The sequence below is a fragment of the Pempheris klunzingeri genome, chromosome 19, assembly GCF_042242105.1.
Source record: "Pempheris klunzingeri isolate RE-2024b chromosome 19, fPemKlu1.hap1, whole genome shotgun sequence".
Lineage (NCBI taxonomy): Eukaryota > Metazoa > Chordata > Actinopteri > Acropomatiformes > Pempheridae > Pempheris > Pempheris klunzingeri.
Genome location: NC_092030.1, coordinates 4,488,616 through 4,510,683, shown reverse-complemented (window position 1 = coordinate 4,510,683; position 22,068 = coordinate 4,488,616). Strand labels below are relative to the sequence as shown.

Genomic DNA, 22,068 nt, shown 5'->3' with positions numbered 1-22,068 from the left:
GAACTGGAACACGCTGCAGTATCAGCCTTTCTTACATACTGCATAAAACTTCTGGAGAAGTTATTGGCTGATATGATATGAGGCTACATGAAATATGTCTCTAGAGAAAATGGACATGTAGAGAATCATTTATTGAATTCAAAGTTTTAAGCATTCGGTACATTTTGTCCAGCTGTTCTCATGGCGATTTATTACTTGAATGTCGTAGGGTCCAGTAGACAAACAAACCGTGATTCAACTGGTTTTTAACCAACCATAGCTGTAACACAAATAAGAAATCATGTCATTTTACCTAATAGGCTATGGATTCTTCTACTTGATCAAGAGAAGAGGAAAAGAAACTGTTAACTGCCAACACAGTTTCAATTTAAGACATTGCTAGAAAATATGCCCTAGAGCATTTTGACCACTGGCACAATATAATCTGATCTGACCTGATCTGATCTGATCTGATAAGTAGGGTACATTCTAAGATAAGCTGTGAAATTGTAAAACTAAGCACTTCATGGATGCACAGCTTGTGGTGGAATAAGCCATATTTAGTCAGTGATGTTGCTGAACAAAGCCAATCTCTAGTAACCATGGTGAAACAGTAGGAAATGCAAGCAGTTTATAAACTTATAAAATCAATTTTCTGTTGTGCACTGGATGGAGCAAGTTTAGTTATTGGCAATATCATCAATACGATTTAGCACTTATCAGTGTACTTATCAATATCATTAAAAATTATTTATTAATTAATAATATTGGGGCACCACCCTGGTATCAGGGACCAATAACAAACTGGAATACAGTCTCAAAAAGAATATTCACTTCAAAATGTTGATATTTAAATCACTATCTTACATTTATAAAGTGAGTGGAAAGGCATGAATCTGAGCACTGACCATTTTAACCAGCTGTTACCATAACCTATATGCACAGTAATCACAAACAACTACTCTTTAAATGCATAACAGAGTTTATTCAACAAAGCACAATGATTTGTAATCAATAATACTAGTTCAAATAAACATCTGCTATTCAACAATCTAAAACAGGGGTGTCAAACTCATTTTAGTTCAGGGGCCACATACAGCCCAATTTGATCTCAAGTGGGCCGGACCAGTAAAATCACAGCATAATAACGACAACTCCAAATTTTTCCCTTTGTTTTAGTGCAAAAAAGTACAAGTACATTCAGAAAATGTTTAATGAACTATCTTTTTACAAAACATTATGAATGACCTGAAATTTGTCTTCTCTGTAATATTTACACTTTGTAAAGTCATCCCGCGGGCCGGATTGGACCCTGTGGCGGGCCGGATTTGGCCCACGGGCTGTATGTTTGACACCCCTGATCTAAAAGTAGCTATTACTACAAAGGGTTAACACTCAAAAGGAGATACAAGAATCCAGCATGTGTGTGTGTGTATCTGTGTGTATGCACGTGTGTGTGTATGCACGTGTGTGTGAGAGAAGGAACGGGGGGGGTGGGCGAGGAGATTTCTAAACAAGATTTGCAGGAACGCAAATACACGTGCTGAGCATACCGCCTGATTAAGCATCTAATACACACCTGTTCAAAGGAAGCTAGTGGGACAAAACAACGCCTAGAATTAAGATCACATCATGTACAAATAACAACGCACAACAACACAACACCACTCTCCCACCAGAGGTGACCAGAAAGAACAATAACCAGTGGAGGTCTGCATGTAGGATGCATCGGTATAAGGCACACTCTACTGCGTTTGTACAGTATATGGCCTTCATGGCTCTTGGTCCTGCTGTCTGCCTAGAGGCGAAAGATGTACTTCGAATATGCTGGCGAGCAAAATGCGGTTTGTGGTTCGAGCCTGAGGCCTTCCTGTGTGGAGTTTGCCTGTTCTTTTGTTGTGCTTGCACGAGTTCTCTCCGGGTACACCGGCTTCTTCCCACAGTCCAAAGATAGACAGGTTAGGTTAACTGGTTAACTAGGTCAATTGCCCGTAGGTATGAGAGTGAGCGTGAATGGTTGTCTGTCTCTATGTGCCACCTCTGTGATCGACTGACAATCAGTCAAGGGTGTGCTACACAAATGTCAAATGTCAGCTGGGATTGGCTCCAGCCCCCCAGCCTCCCTTAACCCTTTGATGCACAACATATGCACACCCCTTCTAATACACAACATGGGTCAAAAATGACCCACATTCATTTTCTATGTGATTTCATGCTGGGTGAGTGTCTCTTTGCTGTATCTTTTGAAATCAATTTATTTTATGATTGAATATTCCAAGTATTCTTTTAATATCTTGTTTTTGAGTAATACAGGTCATTATTATCCATTTTCCTTTTTTTATTTTATGAACAAAAATAGTTTTTTGTATTTTTACATCATCATCAGGTTGTTGATTGTGGCCTGTGGAACGTTGGTCCACTCCTCTTCAATGGCTGTGCCAAGTTGCTGGATATTGGCAGGAACTGGAACACGCTGTCGTAGACGCCGATGCAGAGCATCCCAAACATGTTCAATGGGTGACATGTCCGGTGAGTATGCTGGCCATGCAAGAACTGGGATGTTTTCAGCTTCCAGGAATTGTGTACAGATCCTTGCAACATGGGGCCGTGCATTATCATGCTGCAACATGAGGTGATGGTCGTGGATGAATGGTACAACAATGGGCCTCAGGATCTCGTCACTGTATCGCTGTGCATTCAAAATACCATCAAGCAAACTGCTCACCCACACGACGCCACACACACTGTCTGCCATCTGCCCTGAACAGTGAAAACCGGGATTCATCCATGAAGAGAACACCTCTCCAACGTGCCAGACGCCATCGAATGTGAGCATTTTCCCACTCAAGTCGGTTACGGCGACGAACTGCAGTCAGGTCCAGACCCCGATGAGGACGACGAGCATGCAGATGAGCTTCCCTGAGACGGAGGTCCTGGGCTGGTGTGGTTACACATGGTCTGTGGTTGTGAGGCCGGTTGGATGTACTGCCAAATTATCTGAAGCGCCTTTGGAGACGGCTTATGGTAGAGAAATGACCATTCAATTCACGGGCAACAGCTCTGGTGGACATTCCTGCAGTCAGCATGACAAAACTTGTGACATCTGTGGCATTGTGCTGTGTGATAAAACTGAACATTTCAGAGTGGCCTTTTATTGTGGCCAATCAATCACAATCAAACGTTTTCTTAGGTAAGATTACAATATTTGTAAAACAAGACTTACATGTATCAGAGCAGTGACATGTGGCAGGCGAATAGTTGTCCACAGTAAACATGTACAAATGTCAAAGGTTCCCACCAAATACCATAGTAAACTCATGTGGGTCATTTCTGACCCATGTGTGTAAACTTGATGTAGACATACAAAAGCTATGCTAGTTCATGAAGTAAGAAAGGAAAAATAAATATGATGATTTCAATCAATCAATCAATATACTTTATTAATCCCCGAGGGGAAATTCCATTTACAGTGGGGGGGAAAGTGGGGAGGAAAACAGGAGGAGAGAGAGGGGAGGAGAAAAAACATGTGACACCAGACTGTACTCATGTGGAGTGCAGTGTGGGACATAAAAACTCAGTTCGGTCACTTTGGACCCATGTTGTGCATCAAAGGGTTAAGGATAGGCGGTATGGACAATGGATGGATGGATGGACAGATGAACATAAAGTCCATAGTTTGGTGATTAAAAGTAACATGTGGTAATGACGGGAAGATTAAACAGAAAAGTCATAAGATTCACAGAGATCTCAAGATCAAACAGCCGGCAGTCTATAAACTTGCGAACAATGGAGCCAAAACTGGGATGTGGCACTGAAGATCTTCTCAGTTTATAGAAACTGATTGTTTGAGCCTGTCCTGAACAACCTGCTTTGGGCGGTGCCAAGAAATTCTTTTAAGTTAGTCAGTTTTCTTGCAGCATGAGGAAAACTCATGTTGTATCATGTTACATATTTACACATGTTTTAATCATTGTGTTAAAGGAATCAACTGACATTCATTTTTGGAAATAAACATACTGGTTTCCATAACTCTCCTAATCTCAAAATGAAAGCCCTGCCTGCCAGAATGATTTTTAATTTAAATAGTAAAAGGGGGTTCCAGTTTTTCCAGTGAGACTTTGTCCCACAGTACATGCAGTGTATGCATATGTGTCTTCATGTTTCGGTTTATTCTTTATCTTCACTGTATATACCATGCCATGCTGTACATACTGCCGGTCTGATCGGCATTAACCAAAACATCACAGTTCTTTAGAGGCAGGACATAAACAGTGGAGCTTCACTTCATTGGCTGAACTCTACCCACATGCAAATGTGGTGTCACAGAGGGTTCAGCCTCATTTTCTAAGCCCCACACATAAGCTCCAGAGAGAGACTGGAGGCAGACTAGAACTAAAATCCTCTCTTTGTTTGAAGTGATTTTGATGGCTCGCTTTATTTGGACTGGCTGAAGTTTGATTATTAGTCTTATTCATTATTATTATTCATTAAGACTGATTTCTTCTTACAGAGTATCACATCTGCAGTATAACAATGAATTGTACAAGGTAAGCTGATGTGACTTTTATTGGAGTTCTTTTAATGCATTTATTTTGATCACATTAATAATACCTGTCAGAGCATGTCAAAGCAGAATCATACGTAACGTTATATGGAACGATAGATCTCATTTTAACCCCATTGTGTCGTCCCTCTCAGAGTTCTCAATGCCTTGGGTAGTCACCCCCAGCCAGCTGTGATGCCAGTTGACCTTGCCATGTGCCTGAGCCTCAGGCAGCGTCAGCCTCTTTATCAACTGCTGTCCATGTCTCCTCTGAAACCTACGGAGCATCGTTGTCAGCCAGCCGCCTGTCCGTCAAGGTCCAGCCTTCGCTCTCCACATCAGTCCTCCTCGCCCTCCCACTCATCGCTGCCCTCCTCTTCCATGCGGTCAGTGCTCCGGAGCTCTTTCCGCAGGGACGGAGGAGGTCTGAGCAAGAAACGTGTCGTGTTTGCAGACGCCAAAGGATTGGCTCTCACTGCTGTGCGTCTCTTTATCCCGGAGCCTCCCCCCCCTGCTTATACTCTGGTGATGATACCATCTCCAGCCAAACTGCAAGGCCAACAGTCGACCTCAGACAAACTGCAGCGCTACAAGTTGCGGCTTGGCTTCCTACAGCCAGTGCTTGACTTTAACGCCTTCCTTGCACGTCTGCAGGAGATGTGTGTACAGCTGGTAAGCTGCAAAATTTCAGAGCACTCCTTGAGTGGCAGAGTGTGTGTTTCCCATGTCAGTACTGAGAAGGCTGTGCACGTAAAGATGACCTTTGACTCTTGGCAAAGCAATCATGACATTCCCTGCACATTCCTGCAGCACAAGCGCTGTGGGGGTTCTGAAATAGATGTTTTTGCCTTTGACATAAGCTTACCAAAGAACATAGATCCAAATGAGCGAGTCGAGTTCTGTGTGTCCTTCAAGCCTGGACCTGGCACAACACCTCACTGGGACGACAACAGGGGGCAGAACTACAGGGTGCTCATGGAGAAAGATGGATCAAATGCTAACCAAGACAACGCTAACCGCTATCACCCTACTTTCTCAAAACATCAGCCTCAGTCATGGCCTTCACAAGTGGCTGTCAGCATGCAGACCTCTGCTGATTTGCAGAGGAGTTTGTCAAGCAGAGTCAGAGCAGAGTGGCAAAGTCTGTGTTCAGCTAGGTAGACCTGTGAAATTAGACCATGTCATTTCAACAGAGCTATGAGAATATGTACATAGTAAATCTTAATTAACAAAAAGTTCTTTTGGAGAGATGTGTGGGCTGTGCTGGATGGTTTTAAACCTGCTGCAGCAAAACACAGCTCACTTACATGAGCTCAACTATCGTGCTGAAATGTGAATAATACAAACTGCAATAATTTTGTGATTAAACCAATTTAAAAAAAAAACTTTTCTATCTCTTTTCTTCCCTTTGAAGAAGTTAAATCATTTAACACATGCCATTTTTAAGAATAAGAATAAGAATAATAATGACTTTATTTATCCCGGAGGAAATTGTTGTGCCAGAGTGCAGTACAGAGGTCAAGTCACAACAATACAAAATATTGAAATACAAAATTGAACAGAAACAATGACACAATAAAATACAATTAAATTAAATAGTCTGTCCCTTTTTAAAACAAAAAGTACAGATTGAAAAGTACAAATTTGTGAAAAGTGTCACAGTGTGTGAGGTGAAGTGTGCAAAGTAAGTGAAACTATACAGAATAGACTTTAACAATTAAATATGATATGTGCAAAGTGCAAACTGTAAAACGGGAGACAAAGTGAAAGGGAATGACCTTTACTGTTATTGCACGTGATTCTGCTTTACACGTGCAGCTTAAAGTTTACTGCACTGAAATGTGTATTTGTGCACTGACATGTGACAGGTGACCTGCATTTGTCTGAAAGAGAACGCATGTACCCGTAAGCAAAGACATCATTTTGATGTAGGAACGTTTTGAATGATCTGCTTTGACACAGATAACAATCACTTGGCTCAGGCTCATATTTCCGTTCCATTTTTATGTGGCACGTCATTCATACCAGATACAGTAAGTCAACGAAATGTGCAGGGCTCTAGACACGCCTCCTTCTGTTGTGAAAAGTAGAATAACATGCTGGGACTTCTTGTGCTCCGCTTGACTGGTATGACAAATATCAAGTAACCATGGCAGCATGCAATGTTGCATGGGCCTGTGTTTACACGCACTGGTGGAGTCATCATTAGATACTGTGATGGCCACAGTGAGAACATTTCTTTCTTTGCTTCTCTTGTTCCACTCCCTCTTAGTCACCTTTCAGTTTTCTTTGTCCTTCACTTTCTTTTCCCTCAGAATAGGGTTTTCCCAGACACACTGCCTTTGTGAATTACAACAGCTGAATGACATCATCTGGAATGTCACATGTGAGCCCTTCATTTACACACCTTGTGCCCAAAAGCTCCTATTTATTTATTTTTAGACTCTGAAAATCCTCATATAGACTATTGGTATTTAGGAAATTACACAGCTGAGTGGCTGCTGCTTCTTCAAGGATCTTGGAGAGAAAGGGAAGGTTGGATAAAGGTCTATTGTTGGCTAATACACCTGAATCAAGAGGAGACTTTTTCAGAAGAGGTTTTATTTACAGCTACTTTAACTAAGGACTGTGGTACGTTGCCTATTAGTAAAGACTGGCTGATCATATTCAGAAGAGACGTGTTAATTAAGGGCAGGACTTCCTTAAGTAGCCCAGTAGGGATGGGGTCTGGGAGACAAGTTGGCGGTTTGGATGAGGAAATCAATGAAGCCAATTCAGGAAGATCAATTGGAGAAAAGCAGTGCAAATGCACATTAAGCCCAACAGCTGTTTCCATGGTAAGTTTAAGAATGGGCTTATTACAGCCCTGTGACAGCCACAAACACTGGATGTTTTCCTTTCTTTTTTGTCCAACCATTTGATTTACTGATTGCTACTGGGCTGTTATGAGAATTTCAGCAAATATAACAAAAACTGCTTCTAAAAGAAGTCACATGCCCTGCCTTCAACTTGTACACATTTACACAAGGTATTTGCTTGGAGATAAGCTTGTCACCGGTCAAAATATATATTTAGTTCCTTACATTTCTCATTTCTGTCATTTTATCTCTGAGCCAGCAGCAGTCACAGCTGGCTGATGGCATGCAGCCAGCCACCAGCTGCTGGAGCTCACAGTGCTGATGCTTAGTGTTGTCTGAACAATAGCCTAAAGACCGATCCAGTGGGCTAGAGCCACAGCTGCGATCACACAGACTGAGCTGCTGGGAGCCAACGGTGGTGGCTAGCTGAAACCAAGACACTAGGCTACAGTGACTGGATTCATTTTATTCTGGTGCCAGATAATCTCAAAACAACCAAACTTTCATCTGCAACCATCTGGTGTCCTAAGAGCCTTGTGCAACAACTGAAAAGAGGAGAAAATGAGTTATGAATTATGAGAAACACTTAATGAAAGCAATTGAAAATGGGTAGTGTGTTACCAAAAACTGTGTATGTATTGTTGTTCCCAATACAAGGTGTTGGCAGAATTTACACAGGGTTTAGAGTGACCTTTGGCTGTTTAATGAATTGATAAAAAAATAGTTTTTGTTTCACTTGTTTTAGCTGTATGATGAAGTGTTTTTTATTTTAATTATTTTAAAATATAAATCAATCAGTAAGTAGTTGTGGATGGCCCCGCTCTTCACTCCACATACAACACATATACCAGAAATGGTGTAATCTCACAATGATTTTTGTTTCTTTGTTTGTATTATTATAATTAGTATTATTACTATCATCTATTTGTACATAACGTTAGGCAAGTCATTGTATAGTAGGCTTCTTTATTTCTTTTAAAGCGTATGTTTTGGTACTTTTTAACCATGTCAACTTTAAATGCAATTACATTGCAGTAGGATGGCTTCATGTACATTATAACACAGCACACATTTGCATATTGCAAGTACTTTACACTTCATTCATTTGCTGTTATAGACAAAAGATGAATAGGTAGACCACATATAACTTAAAAATCTATAGATCCATTTCACCGCTGCTATCTAAAAAATGATCTGAGGGAGAGCAGTTTCTCAAAAATCATACCATCTGACAAGAGGCTCGCCTTCTTGCCTGACAAATGTACAAATATATCATTGCATGTAGGTTTAAATATACTGGACAAAGTATACTTGGACAGCTGACACGCAGAAAACATCAAATGGAAGAATCTACCCTGCAGACTAGGAAAGAAAAAGGTGGACCATAGCGCCCTCTATGGTAACTTGGGTTAAGATTACATGCTTGAATAACTGGCTATCAGTAAACAGCAAAGGAGGTAAAATAAAATATACAGATATAATTGCTTTTATTTTAAGGAGAACTTAACAATTACAAAACCAACATGGTTGATTCAGCACATTGAGGGGATGATGGGCGGCTATGTACAGAAATCCTGATGTGACATGTGAAGGTATATGTGAATATCTCTAATAAGCCAGGGGACCTCAACCAATTGATAAATGGATCACTCTCTTCTGCATGAATTTTTAATTGCATACAGTTGTTTGGTCTTTAGTGACAGTGGTCGCTGGGCAGGTGCTCATGCTCGGGGTTCCACGGTGATCTGGAAAAACACTCTGCGGCCTTCCTGTCACACTCACAGATGAACATCTCACATTCGGTGTTGTTGCCTGAGGAAGATAAAGTAGAGAGCATGCTCTGATCCCCAAAAGCCAACAAGCATCCCTTTTAATTAAACTAATTGAGAATAGTATCAATTTGACAACAGTGACAGCTTTTCTCATCAACATTTATACCTTCCTAAACTCAATTTTAAGTTGTATTTCACCTCTGCAACATTTACCTCAGGTAATAACTAAAGGTATCATGATGGAAAAGGGAAAATATGGGTATTACTACAGGTTTTATGAGAAAAATTACGAGTTTGCTTCGGTGTACTCACTGCCACAGGTGACCTTCTTAGTTTGCTTGTCACAGCTGTAGGCATAGAACTCGGTGTAAGGATTGTCGATGATGGGCCAGCACTCAGGGTGTTGCATGGCATCACTGTAACACTTGTCATGCACTTGGCAGCACCTGAAAGTTAAAAAAGACAAATTTTGATACAACCCGGGCAAGGTTTTTTTTTTTTATGTCTATGAGTACGAAGCAGAGAGACCAAATTGTGACCTATCCAAATCATCCACAGGTGTGCCGGAGCCTCCCTTTCCACAGTAGCAGCCATAATCGGCGTAGTCGAAAACTGGCCAGCTGTCAGGCATCACACACAGGATCATCTTTCTAAACTGGTTGAGTGCCTTGTTGTCCAAGGACTGGGCTAAAGCACAACAAACAGGAGCAATTACAATACTACCACAGGATGCATCTACACACAACCACTTTTCCAACAACAACCACCATACAGATGAACACCTCTTGTCAAGTTGTACTCACCAACAGAGAGGCCTGTTGCTACGAGAAACAGAGCTTGGAGGGTATTCATCCTGTAATTCAGAAGGGCAGTCACAGAGCAGCTCACACTGTAACATCAGACCCTGTTTATATATCAAGTAAGGGACCTTGGGTTCTGTCCTGTCAGCTGTTCATACTACGCAGGGTCACACGCCGCACAATGCACTCACAGTCTCTGTGAACCCTGAGCTTTGTTGTTTAATGTGTTTTTCATTCTGTCTAGACCAGAGTTGCTCAGCCTTGGGATCGGGGATCCACATAGGGGGCAAAACACCAATAGGGTTACAAGTCATGTGTGAGAATACAGTTGTTTTCAGTCCCATTTTTTTGTTTATAGGTTTTTTTGAGTTTGGTGTGGAAGAACACACAGAGCGCCCCGCCCCCCCACTTCAACCTCGTCAGACACCTTTGGGATCAACTGGAACGCAGACTATGAGCCAGGTCGTATCGCCCAACATCAGTTCTTGGCCTTACTAATGCTCTTGTGTCTGAATGGGAGCAAATCCTACCAGCCTGGTGTGAAAATCTTTAGGAAAGTCTTCCCAGGATGAGGCCGGTATAGCATTATATTAATACTCATGGTTTTTGATTGAGATATTGAACAATCCCACATGCCTGTAATGTTGGTATGTCCACATACTTTATTTATTTGCCCTGCCTCCATGCTCTCGAAAGTGACCCCCCTCGCATGATACATGATGAAGTCGATACATGTCTCATTTGCATTGTCATGAGTGCAATAACATTACCATGTATAAAGGGTATAAATAAAATTTAAAAAAAAACAAAATAGAAAGGCAAAAGTAAATGGAGTATTCTTAAGTCTCTGTATGTGTAAGTCTGTACTGACATTATTTCAGTTAAGTTAAACTTTCTGTAGACATGTTATTATGCAACACTTTCATGTCCAATAAAGAGACAAACATGAGACCAAACTCAGCCTGCAAATTGACATGTCCCACCATATGCACTTATACATGGAAAGTCCCAGACTGCAAGAGGAACAGTGATACGAGCAGTGAAGATATGATGAGCACTTGCGTCGGGAACAAATTGTTCAAAAGTCACTTGTACTTTAGCCTCCAGTAGCTGTAGAAGAGAATGTTTCAGCTTTTCCAGCACATCTGTGAACAGTGACACTGTATTTGGCTTTTATTTCACTTTTAGGTTGGGATTGTATCTATTTTAAGTTAGTGAAACTAATGAGTAAAATAATATGCTTATTAGATATATGTTGTAAAACATTTAAATGCCATAGCAAAAATCACTAAACGTGACTAAGGTGGTTGTGAGTCAGAACAAACTGTATCTGACAATACATAAAATACACACATCTTTATATCGTGATTATTATGAACACAGAGGTCAGTTAATTATTGCTGACCTAAAGAGAAAATAAAACAAGTGCATAAGAATTTGTAACTTAATCTTTAATACAAATTTCTTTCAAAATGGAAAATGTTTACACACCAGCATGGTTCATCGGGTCAACAACATTTTTAATGATACTACAATTTATTTCAAAGTCCAGCATTTTGCATCAATAACTCATTACCATGTTAGTTCTGAGAGAACAACAGAAGTAACACAAGCAGAGGGGAACTCTGCAGAGCACACCGTCAGTCTTTACTGGCCTACTATGGCATAGAACAAAAAGAATTAACACCATGGTCTCATTTGGTTTGACACCACACGCTACAAGTCATTCACAGTCCTGTCCTCTAGTCATCATGAAATACAGACAAACGTGTTAACGATAAAAAAAAAAATCTCCAGTACGGCTCAGTCATATCATCCTAGGCTGGTCCCTTAATCAGCATTGGAGTTCTTCAAGCCAGTGGTGGTCACATGACCTTACTTACTTGATTTTAATTGACTTGTTTTTTTCATTGTTAAATATCTCCAACATTTAGCTTCCCATCATTTCATCAACCATGACTTCATCTGAAACATCACATTATAGAAACTGGTGCTACAGCACACACAACCCAGTAACAGCCATGTTGAGCGAGCCAGCGGGAAGCAAATATCATTTACACTGTATGAAAAGAAGAGAACTTATGCTAAGAGTGCAACAGTACATCAGTGTGAGGACTACTAAACTGGCTTAGACGTTCAAAAGAATTAAGCATTATTCTTTCTATACATTGTTGTTGCATACACTGTATGCATATTCTACTTCAAAAATAAATGTCTATTATCGTAGTGCAAAACTAATAACTTAACCACACTTCACATCAAATGAATTTCTCAAAAAGTCATACATGGTTATGGTTTTGGTCTGAACTTGTCTACGTCTTAACTGGAATGGTATAACTGAAAAGAGTATTTGACAACAAAACAAACCACTTCATCAAAAAAAAAAAAAAAAACACATGACTGAATATTTAACAAATGATAGAATGATAGAATACATCTACTGTGTGCTGTGTGATGATCACTAAATAAAACTCAACAATTTCTCAAGATTAACAGGCAAATGAAAACAGTGGAGAACTACGGCAGTGCATTTTTTCCTTCTTTGATCACCACATTCACATTCTTGATTGTACCGCCACCGTCTGCATGAGAAACTGTGCAGAAACCTCCACTATCTGACGACTCTGCCACTTATCCTCATTACATTTCCATCTGTTTTGATCGGACATGTCAGTATCCTACCTCATTATTATCACCCCTCTATGTCTACTAAGCCAAGATAGAGTTGTTGAAAACTTCAGAGGGCGGTCAGTGAACAAATAAAGGCAGATTATGTAGGATTGGAGCAACTAAGTTACATTTATCATCCTAAACTAATGTCTACAATAGCTGGATATATAGTGAGTGTACAAGATATAATCTCAGGGTTCTTAACCTTTAATTAATGTCAGATTAATCTAAGATTATCATCCAGGTGACTGCTGGCCTTTCTTGAGTTTGTGGGCCATATGTGTTCGAACTTCAGGATGGATAAAGTCACCATTTAAATGACCTTTTAAAGCATATTTGTACAACTTATTAGCAACATGACCTGGATTCATCTGTTCTCTCCAATGAAGCTAATATTTTGTACACTCAGTGTACAGTTACCACACTGGGACAGGATCCAAAAGACAAAAGACAATCAGATGGGCTTGTATAGTAAGGTGGTGACATACTTCTTCTTATAGCGATGTGTCGCGCTGAGCACCATCACTCCATCCTGTGGAGAAAAAGATAAAATGGAGGAAAAACCTTACTTTTTAAGCTATGTATGCTCATCAGTCATGGCACCTTTAAACCTTCTAAAATGTGATCAAAGTGAGCTACACCTTTCTCGACTGCTGTTCTAGTGTTGTAGTTTTTCCTCTTTCCCCCCCAGATTTTATCCTAAACTGCGGCTAGCATTAATATCTTGACAGCCAGGTTTGGTTTGTTTTTCCTATCACTATGTGGGAAAAATTATCTGTCCTTCGGCTCCCCTATTAGCAGCTTGTTATCACTTGTCGGCACTCTATAGATACAATCTGCTGTGCAAGCTTGCTAGCAGCTGCAGCAGCTCACAGTTTCTATTAAAAATACTAACAAAGCTGGTCATTTCTCAAGTGTCACCACAGAAAGTTTTCCCACATTTCAGCAGCCACATGGTGCTGAAAAATAGCAAACACAAAATTCTATTTTGGTGTGATTCAGTCAACTTGAGACCTTACCTTAATAGAGAGAGCGTAGAGGTGGTTGAGCATGACATGGTTGGGTTCTGGGAGTAATGCAGGGTCACACTGGATATGGAAAAAAAAAAAAGGGGCAAAACATGTTGAAACAGATTTTCATTTTCTTTCCAACTGCAATATTCATGCTTTCTATTTCCACACTTCAACTGTATTCTGTACATCTCCATATACAGTGCTTGTCTCATTGTGTACTGTTTGTTGTGATTTCATCTGTTGTGGCTCCAGCATAGGGATGCTGTTTGATGTTTGCCAAAAGGTCCATGACAGAAACATTTCTTATTCTATATTTTCAGTTGCTGTATTTTATGGGTGTGACAGATACAGCACGAAAAGGAGAACAAACAGGTCATTATTTACGGAAATTGCACAATAGAAATGAATGAGGACAATAAGCCTCATTAAATTGCATCACAGCTACTTACAGAAATCCCCGTGTCTTTGTTGAGGATGACCTGCAGCAGGTGAGGTGGGAGTATGGGTGGAGACTTAAACTTCTCTTCCTGTTTGGGAACGTAGGCATCCTGATGATATGGCCCGGGAGGGGAGCTGGAGAGGTCTAATCAGGGGAAAGGAGGACAGGATGAAGGGTGGAACTGTATGACAGGCACAGAACATCATTTTCAAACTTTTCCACAGACCAGTTTCCAAATCATGGCCTCTGTTCACACAGCAACAGCAAAATGTTTATTTCTTTTTCCTTAAAGAGCTCAAAAATCATGTTAAATAATAATTCTAATCAATGTGATGTTACTACTAACAACTACTACTGATTAGTGGCTAGATATTGTAATCAGAGTGAATGAATATTAAGGAAAACATTTTTTAATTCATTCTTTTTTTTTGCTTTTCCGGACCGTGTCCTACACATCACTGAGCCGAAGTGGACAGACGTGAACAGGGGTTGTCAGCACTCACCGGACATGTCAGAGCATTTCTGCGAGTCTACCATCAGAGCATCAAACACCTCAAAGTCAGTTTTCTTCACCTGGATGATATTGTTGACTGTCCCAAGCTGACTGGTTATAACTGGCTGCAAGAAAACACGAGATAATCAAATCCACAACTAAAGCTCAAAAGTATGAACCTGCCAGACACAATACAACTTCTATGATAAATAATCACTGTTTAAATTGAACAGCATTTGACAAAACAAATCTCAATCCACTTATGGTGATAATTAGATGGAGTGATGGAGAAAATGTCCTGGTAAAGATGCCCAGATAAAGAGATCAAGGCATCTGCATGAACTGCAGTGCAAAAATCGAAACTGTAACATCTTCTTAGTGATCTTAGCTGATCAGAGAGCTTGCTTGACAAAAAGTCACGTTGGAGTGTGAGAATAACTGCTGACCTCAGCTGGGTCGTGGGTCCACTGGCCATCCACATAAAACTTGTACTGATGCTCGCCTTCAGGTAGATCGACAATGGCCACAAAGGTGTTCTGACTTTGACAGTTGACAAGAGACAGCATTCGGTGCGCAGGTGAGTTTACACAGTATTTTTCTTTGAATCTTCACCCTCATCAATTATATGTATGCCCTCTGATTAGTGAGTGAAATTAAACAAATCATCAAACTGGATCTAGAAACCGATCTTTACCCATGTAGAGATATAGTGAAAGTTTAGGATATTAATTCAGCTCTTTTATGCATAAAACAACCAGCTGTTTCATAAAAAAAACCTAATACTTTAGTGTTAAATATCTTAGTAATGAATATAGAATTAAAACCTTCTAATAAGGGGAATCTTGTTGGCCCAGTTGTTGAAGGATCCAGAGAGGTAGACCTCCTTGCCATCTCCAGTCCAGCGAAAGACTGTTGGTCGGTCTAAAGTCGGTCCTTTGTCTTCCGCCTCTAAGTCTTGCTGCCATGCAAGGAACTCCTCTTTCTCTAAAGGAGCCTAAAATACACATCAAAACACCCATCATTCATTTGCCTACTATTGAAAACTCTAACAGACATGACCGTGTTTACAACAGATAAGCTGAGACAGCAGCACAACTTACTTTCATATCTTCACCATGAAAGATGTCTGCATCCTCAGGGCTGTCCATCAGGATTTTGGGCCTCTCTCCCTCCTTGATTCCTCGGCTGTCCCTCCGCTGAGCCTTCTCCCCCTGGCCCATGGCAGCCCTCTCACTGCTTGTGTTCCCCATGTCTTCTTGTGGTCTGGAGCAAGGTCACTGACAGTAGTAGAGTTTTTAAAGCCAACCATAAGCCCAGAAAAGACTGCACAAGATCTGACTTTTTTTTTTTAAAACAAAGTAATTAATCATAAATAGCATTAATAATCATTAATAACTGAAGTAGTGGACAGAAACGTTGCCTCACTCATTTCTTACACCTTGGGCACTAAAGCTGCCATCTAGCATCATTTATAGTGAGTGCACCAGAAAAAAAGGTTGAGTCAAATGTGTAGGTAACAAATTACACGGAGCAGTGGGTCAGAACCATGTAGAGGGACTTGACAGGCTTATACTCCACACCTGACAGCTGAATTTACCAGTTCTTTGCAAAATATGGCTTCATAAATGAAGCATACTGTATGATCATAAAACAATCCCTGCAGCTGGGAGCTGAATAGCAGTAGACAATGTGGAATATTTTTCAATGCATAACCCTGGTGCCTGTATTGTTATAGCTTAAGTACCTTTGTTATGTTAGGTTCAAAATGATCCTTACGTAACATTTATTTCAGCATGACGCCCTCTCTCTTTTAAGGACCAGTGCTTTGTTGGATTCTCATACTATATTTCATACATAACACATGCCTGTTACATGTTACATTACGGCTAACTTTTCAAAGTAAAACCTAACGCTGTGTTTACATTTATGAAAGTACCTTACTTCCACTGTAATGTAAATATACATTTGCAGTTACTAGAGACTTTCTTGAGATTGAAAATCCATCACAATCAGCACATATATTGATTTTCATCTTATGTTTACTTGTGGTTTTCTTGAATACATTACTGCTGCCAGAAAATCAGCCTGCACTCCCAGCTGCGTAAGTGAGGAAAAACATTACATTGCCATAATAAAGGCAGAAATGTAATTTGCAGTAATGGCTTATCTATGTATCATGTCAGTGTAAATGCAGTTTCATATAATTCCAATAAAATGAAATCAGCTGAAGTGACGTCAGTCACAGTTGTTTAAAATTGGAGATCTCTGTCGTTATTGATTATTATTTATCTCTTATCCATTACTGATGATTCAGTCATTATCACGGGTGACAGGAATGGCTTGTATGTTGTTTTTTTCTTCTGAGGGCATTGCTGTGTTTCCCGCATGGTTTTATTTTGTAATGATTTGGATAATTAACATTAGTAGTCGTTTTTCAAGGCTTTTGCTTTGACTCCGTTACTGTTGATGATGGAGCAGGAGTGATCTTCCACTATGATATTAGGATGTTGAGTAAAGTATCATTTCCACCACTAGTCAAGGTGATCTACCAACATAACAATAAAATAAAACACGCATGTAATGTTATGTAGTGTCGTTATCCAGCATACCGGTAAACCTTAAACGCAACATATTGACATTAGCCACCAAAGGTAGCTAACGAGTGACCCCCAACCAAAGCTAGCATTATGTTAGCTCGTCTCAAAACCTGGTGTGGACGAAAATAAGCTCTATTTTTAATTCCTGCAACAATATGGCCTGGTTCGCTCGTATTCACTGGACTGCAGGTGGTTTAGTGTCAGTCAAAGGTAACAAGAGGTAGCGGTGCGCGGTTTACTGAGGCTAGCTAGTTAGCAGCTACCGTCACAGTGTTGTGTAGCCTGCTGGACGTCCTGTTAACCCAACCAGTGCTACTGGCTGCTAACCAACAAAGACACGACACCAAAGTAAAGAATGAAAACACTGACTGTAATTACAGTGTAGTGTTTTTACCTGAAAAGCCTTTACCGTAGAAGCTGTCTGTGTTAGCTCATCACATCCATTTAACAGCAGCAGAAAACAAAACATTAGCTTATGCTAAACAAACCCGCCCCCTAATTTGCGCATGCGCAGTAGAGCAAACATAAAACGGTGCACTTGATTAAAAACTACAAAATAATCACACAACATATTTAGTATTTATTTCAGTTTATGTATTCGGTGTTTTATAATCCTGATCATATTTCAAAGTTTTTTGATTGTATGTAATGAGACATTTGTAATGAGAGATGTAATTTGATATATTCAACACTAGATGGAAGCGTGAGTCAAGTACAGTGACTGACAGTAGGACAGTTCATTTTGAATGTGGTGAGCTTTCATTTCTGATATACATGAAATGTATTTTTTTTACTGTAAAACTAATGTACTGATATCATGGATATGTATAAATATATCTGTTACAAATAGTTTTAATCTGAATTGATTAAGTGATCCGTGCAAACGAAACGTGTCCTACAAAAAGTGACAAAACTTTGAGTCATCCATACATCCATCCATACGTCCATCCATCCATCCACATACATACATACATCCATACCTCTTATCCAAAGGGGTCGCAGGGGTGGGTTGCAGCCAGTCTCAGCTGACAATGGGCGAGAGGCGAGTGTAAGTCTGTGCTGCTAGATATTTTCTTAGAATGTAAGTATATCGAGGAAAGATGAACACATAAGCATGTATAATGTAAACCATGTAGGATTATTTTATTGCATATAGCAGCATGGGTTGTTGATCATGAGAAAAATGAGTCTTTATGTTTGGATATGCTCTTCTTAATGCCATGCCATTTAATAATGATGTCTTGAGCCTGGAAGAGTGTCTTCGGCTAAATTTAGGCTACAGAGAGAAAAAGAAAGCAGCTTGGTGCCATTCTTGACATTTACAGTGAGTTTATTCTGCAGTGCATCATGTGCAGAGAGTGAATGCAACTTGCCGTTCACACAAAAGGTCTTTAAGTGGCATTTGATCTTTGGAGGTCTGCGGTCTGGAGGCTGCGACAATGCCTCAACAATTACCTCCGTATGTAAGGCTACACTTTGATATTTGAGGCTTTACAGGGCTCACAGCAGACACACTCCACAGAGAGGAGATGATGCCGCAAATCACTAATTGTTATGTCTGGCAGTCCAAGCTGATCCTAGAACAGTGCCAAACCTCCTATAGCTGCTGTGGTCGCAGTAGCCCTGAGCAATGCTAATGTGCCAGTGCTCCTGTGAATAGCTGAAGCAGATATTGTGGCTTATCACAGCAGGAAAAGTGCAAATGTAATTAATAACACTGATGATGTTCCAATCCAGGGTCTCATACATGTGAGCACGCATTAAACTACTACTACTGTAAAATGTTTCCTGTTTGTCACTGTTCCGATTTTGTATCATTTTCCACTTGATGTTTATTAATTCAAAGCCGTTGTGATACAAGCTTATCATTTAAAACAGCAGCTGTTGCATCTCCTTTTTGCCATCAGCATTGCCTACCTTAGCTTAGCTGATGAGAGCATGACAGAGGCACATTATCTTTCCAGAGTCCTTATTCCTTTCACCTCACGGGATGCAGCTTTGTTACAGTATCTTCTGTTGAAAAAGAATCTATTCATCTTTGTTTTGACTCCTCTTGCCACTATCTAACCACAACAACTGTCATCCTCGAACTTTGACAAAGATTTAATAGAACTAATGATGTTCACCCCAAACAACACTCAAACATCCTCAGGGGGCAGTGAACACTGCAGGCTTTGGCACATAACGAGGAGCTAAAAAAAAGTGTCCAGCAGAGATGTGTGTACTGATGGGGGGTTAGATTTCTCTGAACCATTTAAAAACACAGGAATTTACATTTCACAAGGTCCTATTATCTAGAATGTCACAGCAGACACAGCCCCACATAGTGGGCATGGTCACAGTTGATCGTTCACAGATGTCAGTCCACACCGGGTGTTCAATTACAGAGATTTAATGTTTCCATTCGCAGCCTTTATGCTTTGTTGTAAACAGCTTATATTGTTGGTTTCTTCTCAAATGGCTTCTTATCTGGGAGAAAATATTGTTGGGAAATGTCAAAAAACAAAAACAATGATGTTATCATGTGATTTTTTTGGAGTGGAGGAGAAATGCATGCTATACTTTCACAAGAGCACTTCAAACGTTTCATCAAATCAGGTTTTAAAAATCCAAGAGTCAGACATGTTAGGCGAGCGTCCTGGAACCAGACGGCGGTAATTGGCTCACGTCAGCTTAGGAGACTGAGTGGGCTCCGAGGGAGAAGTTGGCCTGGCTGCTGGAGGTGGGATGTGATGTTTTTGCTTGTATGTGGAGGTGGATTTAAAAATGGATTTGAGAGATGGAGTTGGATGGTGTGGCATGTTGTTAGTTTTGATGCATTGAAAATCATTTGGCAATGGTAGAACAAGGACTGAGGTGGGAGTGGCTAAACCCTGATACTGGTCTGATATGACTTCCAAAGTCATTTATTCTTGCATTTCATTCAATGTGATTAAAACTCCTACTTCCTTTCTCCCCATCTGTATGTCTGTGTATGTAAATATCTCTTCATATCAAACATATATTTAATTATTTCTAAATTTTTTAAGAGAATTTCCTGACTTGATAGAATTTAATCCAAGAGAGAGACTAAAGCCTAAACTAAAACTGGGAGAGTTCTCATAGACTTGTGAGAAATCCTGTATTGGCTCAGAGACCAGCTGATGAACTCCGTGATGTGACTGATGTGCTGACATTTTACTGTGGCTCCATCCTGGCACCACTTCCCCAGAGCCACCACACTGTCACTGTTGTTTACCATTACTCATCCCTGCTGAGTAAAGCCATCACACAGCGGCAGCCAGCCGCTCTACAGCAGCTCAGCCAGCAGCTGGCCCTGATACACTCTCTGTACGACAAGCCGGATAACCTTTATACAGAGCTCCTCTGGATTACACATGGGGAGGTGGTGACTCATAAACTCACACTTGTTACCGGGCCATTATAACAGCCTTACATCTGTGCATGCAACACTCTCATATTAATGGGCTTGTTCCTTTGTGAAGCACTGAAAGAAAACTTGTTTTAATCAAAGCACTGAAATTCGAACATCATGAAATAGGATTATGGTCTGGAACTCCAGGTTTAGAGGGTGGTGAACATCAAGAGGAATAGCATGCATTCTCTGCAGGCTTGTCTCTTGCAGGGAGCCTGTCTGACTCCTACAACCTTGCTGCTGTGCGTCATGGCTGGCTAAGCAGCGTTATTACTTTTCATATTTAAATTTCCAAACCAGCAAATCATAGAAAGAGACAATACTGATTTAATGAAAGATTTGTGAAACATGGTCAATAGTGTCTTACTAACATTTAAAGACCTACGTTTCCTCAAGCAGAACAGGTGTTGTTGACTCTTTATACATCCACCAGTCAGATTGGTGGTTAGATCTCTGCCTCCTCTACTCTGCATGTCGACGTGTCCTTGTGCAAGACATTGAACCCCAAAGTGCTCCTGAAGCTGTGCTTTGGAGTGTGAATGTGTGGGAATGAATAAATAGTCTCCTCCACAAGTAGATTCCTCCTGTGTAAATGATGTGTGAATGTGAACGTAGAGTTAAAGTACTTTAGCACTGGCTTTTACCTTCTGGGTAAAAGTCTAAAATCCATCCCACCATTTTCAAATCCTGATTAAAATCAATAGAAAGCACCTGTGCATATGTCTTAGAGCTTAAACACCTTATTTGGCAGTGTGTCAATGTCAACAAATGCCATGAAAAAAAAACATTACTGGAAATTAGTCCATCTGTCTCTGGTCCTGTCTGTGGTCCCATGCTTGATGATTCCTATTGTAGAAATGAACCTTTATACAGTTAGTTTCCTTATTCAAAAAGGTTCAGTGAGTTCTTAGAATTGCTGGGCATTGTAGTTTTTATCAAATGTAACTTAAAATGGAGTTAACTGTGCATTTGGTCCACACTGCTTTTAGAGGCGGATTAATACAGATTCAGTGCTAGAATGAGAATTTACTGCAGCAAAATGATAAGCAGCAGTTTCACCCTGGTCTCTTGAAAACTCAATTGGTCTATCCATGTTATCAAGATTTGCTTTTGTCTATGAAAAGTTACCTAGAAGAACTTTGTTGAATGGACCGTTCCACCGACACTGTCCATCAAACTGAGTCACACGCTCCACTGTAACCTAATTACACGTCTGCGCAAAACTCCATCATGCAGAATATAAAAACTTCATGTACTGCCATTTTCATACCTAAAAGACAAAGATGTGACCTACGATAAAACTGGCAAATCTGCTTCAACTGTACTTGACCTCAAGTACACTTTGCAGAGTTGAAGCAGATTTGGCGAAAGGGGCTGAATATCCCAAGTGACATGAAGGCAGCATCACAGGGCTTAACACGATCTTCCTCATTAGCCCAGTCATTTGTGAGGCTATTTGGGTGGGACAGCCTTGGACTCATTCTGAGCT

At 40.4% G+C, this 22,068-nt stretch overlaps 3 protein-coding genes across 3 annotated transcripts; 1 reads left to right on the top strand and 2 right to left on the bottom strand.

Annotated features, from left to right (window-relative positions):
• The first annotated feature begins 4,423 nt into the window (after positions 1–4,423).
• Positions 4,424–5,866, top strand: ppp1r3c2a (protein phosphatase 1 regulatory subunit 3C2, duplicate a). The gene is made up of 2 exons (XM_070850951.1): positions 4,424–4,526; positions 4,678–5,866. The coding sequence occupies exons 1-2, from the start codon at positions 4,513–4,515 to the stop codon at positions 5,681–5,683; spliced, it is 1,020 nt and encodes a 339-aa protein (XP_070707052.1). The 5' UTR covers positions 4,424–4,512; the 3' UTR covers positions 5,684–5,866.
• Positions 5,867–9,049: 3,183 nt separating this feature from the next.
• On the bottom strand, positions 9,050–10,035 carry LOC139218984 (phospholipase A2-like). Its single transcript, XM_070850746.1, has 4 exons — positions 9,956–10,035; positions 9,692–9,839; positions 9,465–9,598; positions 9,050–9,192 (listed from the first exon to the last, which is right to left on the bottom strand). The coding sequence occupies exons 1-4, from the start codon at positions 10,002–10,004 to the stop codon at positions 9,074–9,076; spliced, it is 450 nt and encodes a 149-aa protein (XP_070706847.1). The 5' UTR covers positions 10,005–10,035; the 3' UTR covers positions 9,050–9,073.
• Positions 10,036–11,401: 1,366 nt separating this feature from the next.
• On the bottom strand, positions 11,402–17,630 carry prkab1a (protein kinase, AMP-activated, beta 1 non-catalytic subunit, a). Its single transcript, XM_070850276.1, has 8 exons — positions 17,559–17,630; positions 15,668–15,844; positions 15,392–15,561; positions 15,014–15,107; positions 14,578–14,692; positions 14,085–14,218; positions 13,642–13,710; positions 11,402–13,154 (listed from the first exon to the last, which is right to left on the bottom strand). Exons 2-8 carry the CDS (start codon positions 15,815–15,817, stop codon positions 13,077–13,079), a joined length of 810 nt encoding a protein of 269 aa, XP_070706377.1. The 5' UTR covers positions 15,818–15,844; positions 17,559–17,630; the 3' UTR covers positions 11,402–13,076.
• Positions 17,631–22,068: the final 4,438 nt, after the last annotated feature.

Excerpts from the sequence above, each read along its gene's own strand:
- LOC139218984 (XM_070850746.1), bottom strand. The coding sequence starts at position 10,004 with ATGAATACCCTCCAAGCTCTGTTTCTCGTAGCAACAGGCCTCTCTGTT. Across the intron at positions 9,840-9,955 it reads AGCAACAGGCCTCTCTGTTG|CCCAGTCCTTGGACAACAAG; the intron begins GTGAGTACAACT and ends GTTGTGCTTTAG. Across the intron at positions 9,193-9,464 it reads TAAGAAGGTCACCTGTGGCA|GCAACAACACCGAATGTGAG; the intron begins GTGAGTACACCG and ends TATCTTCCTCAG.
- prkab1a (XM_070850276.1), bottom strand. The coding sequence starts at position 15,817 with ATGGGGAACACAAGCAGTGAGAGGGCTGCCATGGGCCAGGGGGAGAAG. Across the intron at positions 14,219-14,577 it reads GAAATGCTCTGACATGTCCG|ACCTCTCCAGCTCCCCTCCC; the intron begins GTGAGTGCTGAC and ends TCCCCTGATTAG. Across the intron at positions 13,711-14,084 it reads ACAAAGACACGGGGATTTCT|TGTGACCCTGCATTACTCCC; the intron begins GTAAGTAGCTGT and ends TTCCATATCCAG.